This window comes from Silene latifolia, chromosome Y, assembly GCF_048544455.1.
Source record: "Silene latifolia isolate original U9 population chromosome Y, ASM4854445v1, whole genome shotgun sequence".
NCBI lineage: Eukaryota > Viridiplantae > Streptophyta > Magnoliopsida > Caryophyllales > Caryophyllaceae > Silene > Silene latifolia.
The window spans coordinates 414,235,817-414,247,588 of NC_133538.1; the positions used below are offsets into that span (position 1 = coordinate 414,235,817).

The 11,772-nt window shown below is 37.6% G+C and overlaps 1 protein-coding gene across 1 annotated transcript; it reads right to left on the bottom strand.

Annotated features, from left to right (window-relative positions):
• Nucleotides 1-11,046: 11,046 nt before the first annotated feature.
• On the bottom strand, nt 11,047-11,565 carry LOC141632373 (pentatricopeptide repeat-containing protein At2g17210-like). Its single transcript, XM_074444926.1, has one exon. The coding sequence runs from the start codon at nt 11,563-11,565 to the stop codon at nt 11,047-11,049; it is 519 nt and encodes a 172-aa protein (XP_074301027.1).
• Between the last annotated feature and the right edge of the window lie 207 nt (nt 11,566-11,772).

An 11,772-nucleotide genomic window follows, 5' to 3' on the forward strand; every position in this document is an offset into this window, starting at 1 on the left:
CACTTGTAGTACCCAGTCGGTCCCACACGCTAGGAGCACCAGGTTTAGCCCTAGGGTTCTCGTCAAGCCTAGTCTCGGTCTCAGTCGGGCCCGGAATCGGCCCAGTAAAGAATTGTCGATTTTTTAACCCCCTGTCATGCATCTCCCGATCAATGGCATCATCTTTCTGTAGTTTCTTCCTTGCTTTAAGGCCCGGTTCTGTAGTCCATTTGAGATATGAAGGGGAAACCCAAGTAGACTCGCATGGCTCGGGAATGCGTCACACGGTCCTTCGGCGCCACGCATGGAGCCAAGTATGACATCTACCCTGAGAAATAACAAAAGCAGGACCTCACGAAGCCTCCGTCGCAGGGACAATTTGTTGACGACCGAATTGGCGAAGCACTCGGTCCGGGTAAAAATAGACGGGGTGATCCAAGCCCAACAAAGTGACATACCGTGTATGATCATTATCTGCGAGCCCGGTAAGTGAGCTCAAATGAAGCCATGGTAAGGACCAGCGAATGTGAGACCCTATTCCGCTAATCAGCATATTTCGCCAGTAATCGGATCCTTGCTCAGAACTGTAGCGCCGTCGCCGATTAGTGAGACTTCTGACATGATAATCTTCTGGTTTCAACGGCGGATCAATCAAACCAAGACGCTCGCTGAGCCATAACTGTTAGACAGTCAGAAAAAGGCAGGTCAAAAAAAAAAAAAAGGACGAAAAAAAAAGGACAACAAAAAAAAAGAGACGAAGAAAAAAAAGAAAAGGACGAAAAAAAAAGAAAAAAAGAGACGAAAAAAAAGAAAAAAGAGACGAAGAAAAGAGAAAAGAGGAAAAAAGAGAAGAAAGACAAACTTGCAGTAGACGGGTTGATCCCATGAATACAGCATCCGGATTGGCTTTTTGTGCATCCAAGCTTTTAATAGTCTCAGCTAGTATAATCCATGCAGTATTAGCACCATTCTCCATTTGCTCCACGACTCGGATTAGTCTAGCTTGGCCGCGATAAGATGGAATTTCTATCGCCCCCTCGAAACAATAAAGATGCAATAGAATGAGGCCAAAGGCGCGGCGTCGATAAATGATCGGTATATCTGGGTCATTCGCACGCCGGAATTTATGCACTAGCGCAAGCAGGTCCACCTTTCCACCATCGACGATGGTACGGGCTTCATCACGCGACAAGTTTAGATATTCGCGGTATTTTTGGGTCCAGTTGGACACAAAGTCGGGAACCACAGGCTCTTGCGTGGTCCTCCATCCTCCCAAGACGGTAAATTCTTCAGGAAGGGGACAGATTTCTCCCTCCGGAAAAGCAAAGACATGATGCTCGGGATCCCACACTCTCAGGCACTCTTTAAGAAATGCGGGTTGAATCATGACTTGCCTCAGGAAAATAATTTGTTGAATTCCCGCCGCATTCAGATTTTGGATTTCTAAACCCCTGAATTCTGTCGCCCATCCCTCCATGGTCCCAAACAAGGAATTCATGACTAGTTTTTTTTCTCTAAGAAAGATATTCTTTTAAGCAGAGAGATTTCTGTTTGAGAAATTGTGGGAAATCTCAATCCTTAGCCCTTCCTTATATATGAAAAGAGATGAGGAATTTTGGAACTATAATTCCTTTAGGTTTTGGAAACCTAAATCTTCTAGGAAATTTGGAAACTTGGAAGCCTACTAGCTTTAGGAAGTTTGGTAGCTTTTTGAAATAAGAAAGCAAGTCCCATACCTCCTCTATTTCGGCCATGTAGGGCCCGTGTGGCACGCCAAGTGGGCCCCATCCGTCCCGGGTTTGGGTCGCTCATTTCTCTTGCGGAATTTGTCATAGTTCGTGCACCGAAGTGACTAATTTACAATTTCATCCCCTGCACGTCCCGTGTTGAATTAACATCCCGTACACACTTACGGATTTTATTAGGTTACGCCCACATTGGTTACGGGTCAGAAAGTCCGAGTCTTTTCGTCAAAAGGTCGTGTCTACCCATCGCTTTCACTCCAGAAATTTGAAATAAACTTCTGCGATTAATTTTATTGAAAATAAAATTGTGTTTTGATTTGAAAAATCATTTAACTCCAGAAATTTGAGATAATTTTTCGCAATTAATTTTATTGAAAATAAAATTATGTGTTAATTCGAAAAATCATTTGGATCCAGAAAACTGAAATAAATTCTCGCCTCGAAAAGGCCAATCATTTTCGAGATATTCAAAGTTCGGGTCAATGACCCACCTTTTCTAAGCAATGTTCATGTCTGCGGGTCGATAACCCATTTTCCTTTTCTTTCAACTGGGGGCTCTGTCGCCGTCGGCTCCAGAGACCCATCAAAATTCGGTCGATGACCATTTCAAGTATCGAAATGTCGCTACGTGAATCGCGTGCTATATATTATGATTAAATTTGCGAATATGCTCCAATCGGGGGCTCTGTCGCCGTCGGCTCCGAGACCACCACAAAAACAGACAGGATGGCATCCTCATAACAAAGATCAACAACGAGAATGCTACGGAAATGACATTTTTCCAACGAAACGCGTCGTTTCGGTGAATCGTTCTCCCTAGCGAGCAAATAAAATTGATAAGCAAAGCGCAAGTTTTGTCTTTACTCACATGAACAATGGGATATTGGCATCCGAGCCGAAGCAACAGAAAGCTACAGGCCATCGAGCCGAACTACGACGCGGGTTTGATTCCGTCAGAAACGGATACGTAGGCGCCCGAGGATAAGGCTCAACCCACCATATATGCAATTTATGGGTCGATGACTAACGATGATAATTTGACGGAACAGAAGCAAGAGTTAATCCCCGACGAAGTTTCAGGAATGATCTCTTCTTATGGCTGGCGAGCTTATATACGCAAGTCTAATGGACAATAAACGACCCGCAGAATCCTCAGGTCGAGAGGGACCTGGGGTATACTTTGACTTTCGCCTTGTCCAAGCCTCAGTCAAAATGGGGGCTCTGTAGATACCCATATCTGTCGATATTGGAATTTATAGAAAACCCGACAAACACCCGATGATGATAGGACGCATGTATTTATTAGTTGTCATTGTCATTATTTGGGTTCGTTTTACGATGTGGAATGAGCGTTGTCGACGGAGTATTTTATAATTTAAATGATATTTAAATTAAAGCTTTTTTAAGTGAATTCATTTTATTATTTTAATTTGAATTTATTTTCTTAAATTTATTTTATTGAAAATAAAATATATTTTTTTTGATTTGAAAAATCATTTATTTTAATGTGTTAATTGATTTGAAAAATCGAATTTGAAAATTTAAAACTCGTTTCAAACACGCGTTTTGGAGCTCGATTTTAGCTCGGTTTTTGAGCCCGTTTTCTTTACGAGTTGGCACGAATCTCGAGTACACTGACCAACCTAGGCTTCTACCCATCCAAACCCAGTTCTAACCCCCATATCCACACCCAAATCTCGTTCCAAACATCTCCCCAACACAGCCCAATTCCTTCCTTTACCCGTGTTTGTATAGCCCATCGAAAGCCCTTCTAAACCGACTCAAACTTGGTCCAAACCCGCAACCCATCACCACCAACCCGCGCTCCACATTACCCACAACAACCCAGCACCTATAACACCACAAAACCCATCCAATTCCCGTCCCAAATACTCCACAAACAGCCCGCAACACAAGCAGCCCCCCTGTTTTGCGTGCTCAATCCCGAGCCCAAAACCCGCTCCAAACAGCTACCAAACCCGTGCCCATTAACCCTAAACCATACCCTAGAATCCTACCCATATTACCTTAGCTTAACCACCAAGAAAACCCCCCATACAAACCCTAAAAAACCCCACGAATAGCTGATGGACAACAGCTATGCGAAACAGGCCCGACTGCTTGTTGCCCTACTTCTACCCTTCGAAACTCCTTATAAATACCCCCCCCCCCCCCTTCACCATACATTCATTCCTCTAAGTTCTCCCCACAACATACTGCAAATAACAACCATTAATCGTCCAAAAAAACCCTAAACTAAAGCCGTGACAGCCGCTCGAAAACAGGGACACAGATTTTGTTTTCGAGTTTCTGTCGTGGTCTTTGGCCTTGATTCTCGTGTACAAATCCTATTAAAACTTCTGTTTTGTTTCCATATTCACAAAATTCAGTCTTTCTAGTTTCCAAAACATCTTTCTGTTTGAAAAATCGTTGAGAAACGAAGTCGTGGTGAGCGATTGAAAATCGCTGCTCAAGTCTGCCTTTTGAACGTGTTTGTTTCGGGATTTCAAAATTCAATTTCAATTGTCTTCGTCGACGACGGCCCCTCGAGATAAAATCTACGATCGATTACGACCCAAGACGGTGTCAATGATACATGTAGGTTGAGGGTGCATTAAAACTCCCTTCTCTCCTTTCTATTTCGTTTTTTTTATTGTTTATTTACTAACCATTGTCTAACATCGTCTAACTAATATCGAAACTAGAATAGTTTGAGTATGAGTTAAAGTACCATTCCGGCACCCGCATTGAATTGAGATAGGAAAGAAATCCGCCATATCGGTCGGTCGTACACCCCGTCTCATTTACATATCCTCGTGTTGGAATAGAGCAATTTAATAAATCGAGTTTATTTAATTTATGTGTATTTATTTTTAACCATATAAAAATTGATTTTTAATGATTTTACAGACCTATAATTTGTAATTTTAATTTAGGTAGATTTTCGTAATTTATTGCATTGATTTAGTATTTATTTCGTAATTAGCAATGTATTAATTCAAAACCCGTGATGCACCGGTCAATTCTGACATATTTCGAAAATTTCAGATCCGTGCAGTGCACGGGTTTGTCCAGGTTTTGTGTTTTAATTTGCTTCCTTGTTTGACTTTGTTTGATTAATCCTTAGTTTAATGAGTTTATGTTTTAGATTTTAATTTACATTATTTATAATTTATATTGTATGTATGAGCTGACCACTAATGTTTGTTAATACATCTTATGCTAAGCGTAAGCCTTCCTATCCCTCTCTTTGGATGTGTTTTTCTAGTTTAATCAATGAACCTCACATGCTAAACCACTTCGACGAAGTTAAATGCATTTTAAACGACTTAGAATGAAATTCGCATGATAGGATTTAAATTCAATGGTTGCATACGCATGTGATATCTTTCCGAAATAGCCATCTTTCACCTAGTAGAGACCGTTATTGCAACGGGCGGGGTTGGGTGTTGTTTTAATGAAATTAAATTAACTTCCTAACACGTAAAGTCACACGAATTCAAATCTCTAAAATTGATTTCTAAATTCCATTTAAAAATTTAGTGGCGACTCTTTTAAAATTAAAAATGTTTTGAAAAAGCATTTGAGTGGAGCGTTTTCCATGGTCCACAAGAACTATCTTATATATATATATATATATATATATATATATATATATATATATATATATATATATATATATATATATATATATATATATATATATATAATTAGGATCACATGAGTCCACCCTATCTTTTTGAGCCCGTGAGTCCATGATACAATATCACACGTTATACTACACAATATCACAACTTACAGTTTCACACGTTATACTAAACAATATCACAATCGAAAAAAAAAGTTTTTGAAAAAAAAAATTGAAAAAAAAATCGTGATATTGTTTTGTAATACAATATCACAGTTATACTAAACAATATCACAACAAAAAAAAAAAAAAAAAAAAAAAAAACTTTTTCGAAAAAAAAAATTTGAAAAAAAAAATCGTGATATTATTTTGTAATACAATATCACACGTTATACTAAACAATATCACGACTTAAAAAAAAAAAAAAAAAAAAAAAAAAAAAATAACTTTTTCGGAAAAAAATTCCGAAAAAAAATTGAAAAAAAAAATTCGAAAAAAAAAAATTTCCGAAAAAAAAAATCGAAAAAAAAATTTCGAAAAAAAAATTTGAAAAAAAAATTCGTGATATTGTTTTGTATAGTGCGTGATATTGTTTATGGACTCAAATATATAAGTGGACTCACCGGATCTTGCCTCTATATATATATATATATATATATATATATATATATATAAAAATTGAAAAAAAAAATTCGTGATATTGTTTTGTATAGTGCGTGATATTGTTTTATGGACTCATGGACTCAAATATATAGGTGGACTCACCGGATCTTGCCTCTATATATATATATATATATATATATATATATATATATATATATATATATATATATAGGGTCGGGGTCAGGTGCGAACTAAAGTTCGGTGCGAACTTACGAACTAACTTAAAAACCCAACAGGTCCCAAATTTTTCATTCACCAACTACTCCGTACCTTTTACCTTCCCACACAATCCCAACCTTCTCTCTTCTTCCTCTACAACCCAACTGCCTTTTCCGTCTGCAACCACCCACTCCAACGGTGATGTCAACGCTCGTCGTTCTTTTGTTTATCACCTGTCACGCTCATCCTCTCCCATCGTCTCCAACCCACGCGCACAAGCCGATGCCGATAAACCATTTCTTTCTCAAACGCCGAAAACCATTGTAGCCGTCTGCTCGTAAATCGCGGACTTGGTTATTGACGGAGATCTCAAGTGCATTGAATCGTTCTCTTAGCTTCAATCGAAGGCTTTTTGCGTGCTAACAGAAACTCAGATTGTAAGTTAAATCGTAGATCTACAGCAAAATGGAGAGTAGCTTCGAAAATCTAAGGATGAAAATGTCTCATGGTTTGCACGTTGTGGACTCAGATAATCATAAAGGATGTATGGAAAGAGTACACAGGCTGGCCATTGAATGATATGGAAGGTTAGTACAAATTCATGGTGAAACATGTTCAGCTTTGGAAAGTTGCATTTCACAGTACTTCCCCGAAATGGTTTCACTCTATGTATCTCGCTGCTATTGCTGCCTTCTATGCAAAGTATGTCGCCTTTCCTCTGAAAATCCCCTATATCGTTCACTAAATTAGTTACGACTTACGAGTAGTCCCTTAAGAATCTATCTGACATTGAGTATCAATCTGTCATGTTTTGGCATTTGTTCGATTAGACTAGTTCTGATAAATACTATACAGTAATTACCAATCAGATTTAGTCTTCTTATTTCTTTTCGATTAGATCTGGTCTCCTTGAAATGTGGTTTTGTGGTTATAATTGCGTGGTCGAATGGAGGTTGATCATATTGCTGGCCGTGAAAAGATGATGTTGGTCGGTGTGGTTATAGCAATGTTGATAATGTTCTGTTGGGTTGTCGCTTTCGGTGTTGTAATTGGGAGGTGCAGTAATTGCGCAGGTACTCGCCGGTGAATGTGCTTGTAGTGGTCGTTTGGGTGAGGTACTGGTCGTGGGGATGATTGGTCAGGTGGTGTTGTAGGTTTTGGCGGTAGATACACTAAATACTAGCCCAGGTGCACATGGTATTACTATCGGATACACAGGTTGATTTGTGTATCCGGTAGTAATACCATGTGTATCCGGTACTAATAACATGTGTATCTGAAGTAGTAATAAGGCTATTTTGGTGCTGGGGGTATTTTAGTTTTATTGCTTATATTCATTTATGTTCTGTTTAGCCTTTAATGTTTAGTTATTGACTTATTCGCACATAATGTCAAAGCCTTCAACAGCTACGGAGTAGTATTTAGGAGTATACTACCTAACATGAGAGGCCACTGTAACGAATTATCACCATTTTGTAGATTTTTTAAAAATTATTGCAGTCGGTTTTAGCTAAAAACACGACCTTGATAGAAAACAAGAGCTACTATTATGCGTTATAGTTGAAGATACAATTTTTGGAGTGAACTCTAACGAATTGTCACCATTTTGTAGATTTTGGTAAGTCTAAGTCTACGTTTCAGGAGGTCACCGAGACTGATGTCACTTTCGCTGACGTTGCTGGTGCTGATCAGGTAATTTCAGCTCAGTTTAGTTCGGTTTTTTTAGTCAGTTGCGTTTAGCAAAATTCAGTTCAGTTCCGGTTTTTTAGTACCATTCCGTCTAGCAAATTTCTGTTCAGTTCGGTTATTTAGTTCAGTCGCGTTTAGCAAATTTTCAATTCAGTTCGGTTTAAGTTTCATTGCGTCTTGCAATGTTCAATTCAGTTTGGGTTTTTTGTTCAGTTTTGTCTAGCAAATTTCAGTTTAGTTCGGTTTTTTAAGTTCAGTTGTTATTTAGTAGATTGACAGTAGTTTCCGCATTTCGTTATATCATCTTCGCCTAATTGTTGAGGATTACGAAGTAGTGTGGAAGTTTATTTAGTAGATTAGCAGTAATTAGTACATTCAGGATTAGTGTGGAGTTTAAGGATGAGCTTGGCGAACTGAACGATTTGCTGCTGACAATTTACCTTGCTTGCTGGAATTTTGATTTTGCTGCGAGATTGTTTGAGTGTTTGACGGTGACAGAATTCATGCTTAGCTAAATTATAGCTAGGACTAATTAGATGGAGTGTTAGATAACTAAATACGGAGTACATAGTTTTTGTTTTCCGTCTCTTTTCTTAGATTTAATGTCAAATAAGTTTGAGCATTGAAAATCAGGTTGAGTTTGTATGAATTGGTTTCAAGGAGGATCACTGCAGTTTATCTGAATTTAGTCCGAGGAAGATTACTCTAGCTTGTTTGTATTCAGTCTAGTGAAGATCAGTCTCATTTAGCATTATATATCGATGACTCAATGACTTTTAGTCAAGCGACATTGCTTTCAGAGTTATAATTGGCAAAATGGTGAAAAGAAGAAAGTGCTACTGTGCTTAGTATATAGGTTATGCTCTCGCTTTACCTGTACTCAACATTTTGACTGGCCATGATTTGAAGAGTCTCAATTTGATTAATTTTATTACTCCATCTGTTTTCAGTTTGATTGATTAACGAAATGTCCTAGTTTCCGACATTCATTACCTTATTTGTAAAACTGATGCAAATTTATTTTCCCATGGTTTCAGGTCAGCACTGGGCATTTGTTCATACCGTAGGTCTCATATATGAAGATCAACTTTACTAAGAACCACGTAGTATTTTTGAGCTTCCTAATGTAGTTTTGTGTGTTTGGGGTTTGCTGTTTTGCAACACTTGTGAAAATAAACTAGAAATTTTGTGTCTGTTTGGATGTTCCGCCAGCTATCTTAGCCCTAGCGGAGATTGTTTTACTCTAATAATATCATGCTTCATGTGTGCCTCAAAAAGAAAAGTCAGTGACTATGTAATTTTCCATGATTAAATTTATAATCCTTGATTTGTAATGCTTAATTTGGTTTCTTATATTGTTTTTGACGTCTTTTCAAGTTCAGTAAGTTCATAAGTTGTTTAACAAAAGTATGTTTTTTCAAAGTAAAATCATCCTAGGTTTTAAGTCTGGTAGACTAATATTGTGAGTTTTGGATTCAATCATCCGGTTTTAAGTCGGGTAGACTAGATAATGGTCTTGGAATTCTGTTAATTCTGGGTTATTCAGCTTTTTAATTGTGGTAGTATGCTTTCGTTTGGTTGTACCGTACATGTACTAATAGATGTTGTTGCTACTTTGATTAGGTTCCTAATGCGTCTGATACAACAGCAAATGATACGAATCTGGAATCTTCTCCTTTTGCACGGAAAAGGTGCGCATGCTGATTGCTTTTAATGTGCTCTGTCGTTTCATTTCAATTCTGCTGATCTTATCACTGTGCTGATCTACTGTCTCTTCTTTTGCGATGTGTTTACCGTCAATAGTCATCCACCTCCTTCATTTGGTTCATCTCCTAATCTTGAAGCCCTTGCAGTTGAAGGAAAACGACTTGATGACGTGGAAGAGTCATGGATTATTGCAACTACTGTCACAGAAAATTCTAGTTTGAGTCAATGTTACAAGAGTCATGGATTCAGAATCAATACTTGAATTGCCTCCTTAGAATGACTATGATCCTAAAACCTTTTGTTTAAAGGCTATTATTTTTTGGTTTATTTTAAACTAATTAGTGTTAATGTGTAGATGTAGTGTGGAAATAAAGGTTCTAGTTTGCTAAGCTGCTTGTATCTAATAGTTTTAAAAAGTGTATCTAGCAAGGTTAAGGAGTGTATTTACCAAGGTCAATATTTGTATCTAACAATCTAAAGATGTGTATCTATCAAAGTAGATGAGTGTATCTAGCTTGCCAGAGATGTGTATCTAGTAAGGTAAAGATATGTATCTAGTAATTTAAAAGATTGTATCTAGCTAGCTAAAAGGTTTTATCTAACAACTTAAAAGGAGTGTATCTAACAAGCTAATCGTTTGTATCTTAGTTGCCGGAGATGTGTATCTATCAAAGTAGATGAGTGTATCTAGCTTGCCATAGATGTGTATTTATTAAGGTAAATAAATGTATCTAGTAATTCAAAAGAGTGTATCTAGCTAGCTAAAGGGTTTTATCTAACAATTCAAAAGGAGTGTATCTAGCAAGCTAATAGGTTGTATCTAACAACTTAAAGGAATGTATTTAGCTAATTAAAAGTATGTAAATAGTAACTTAAAGGAGTATCTAATCCCCCTTGTTAGTAATTTAAGTAAACAGTATATACATTTCTTAGATACTTCAATTTTAGTCACCACTACGCACCACTGTGGGTCAGCAATTATCACATACTAGTACGAAGAGAGCCCTTACGAACTAAGTTATGGTGTGCACTTTACGAATTAGCCATATACATATACTAGTACCCCCATATCACATACTAGTACCATATAGAGGTTCTTTGGGTCGACTGTCCACCAAAGTGCTGATCAAATATCTAGCAAAAACCGATGTGCACGGAGCACCCTCCAATTTTAGTGATGACTCATGAGTAGGATGACGAAAGTAGTACAAACTTAAGAAGTGTATCTAACTAGCTAGAGACATGTATCTAGCAAATTATAGGAGTGTCTCTAGCAAGTTAATGTGACCAAACGAGGTATGTATCTAGCAACTTAAAGAAATGTATATAAGAAGCTAGAGGTATGTATCTAAAAAATTAAAAAACTATGTATCTAGCTAGCTAAAAATGACTATTTTATACTAATAAAGATCATTTTAGTTAAAAATTGATTGTTATTTATTATTATAAAATGACTACTTTTGTAAAACAATCACTTTAATACCCATGAAATTTCCTACCACCCTCAAAATCTCGGAGAGCACGAAACGCTTGAAGTACAGATACAAGTGTAGAAACATTTGGTTGGAAACCCGAAACTCGGCCCTCCTCGAGAAAAAAAAGCCCATCTTTTAGAAGACCATGATCAAGGTACCCATGAATAATAATGTTCCAAGAAACAGAGTCTGTGTTAATCATGTTCTGGAAAACAGATAATGCCGAACTGGGACAACCCCATTTCATGTAAAAGTCAAGCGTTGAGTTCCTCACAGAAATGAAGGACTCATACCCCTGCTTGATTGAACAAGCGTGCATTAACTCACCATTTTTGAAAGAAAGTTTAGAACTTGCTTTCATAACTGCAGGGAAGAGTGTAACATCAGTTAATATAATGCCGGACCGTCTCATTGCGATATAGCAAGAAATAGCTTCGTGCCAGTTTGAAGTCGATAAACATTCCTTGATCTTCAAACACCATTCTGGTAATCTCATGCTAGAACAACTGGGTAATCTCATCGTAGTTAACAAGTAAATAAATTTGGGTAACCAAGAAAGGAGAGAGACTATCTGAGTATATATGGAATAGAAAACCAGAGCTGCCCTACACTACCACCACATTTAACCAGCACCTTAATTGATATACATTCGAGTTGTGTATCTAGAAGCATTGATATTTGTATCTCGAAGGTGCAATACTTGTAACCAGCACCTTAACACCACCAC

What these genes read in the sequence shown, in the direction of transcription:
- LOC141632373 (XM_074444926.1), bottom strand. Translation starts at nt 11,565, where the DNA reads ATGAGATTACCCAGTTGTTCTAGCATGAGATTACCAGAATGGTGTTTG.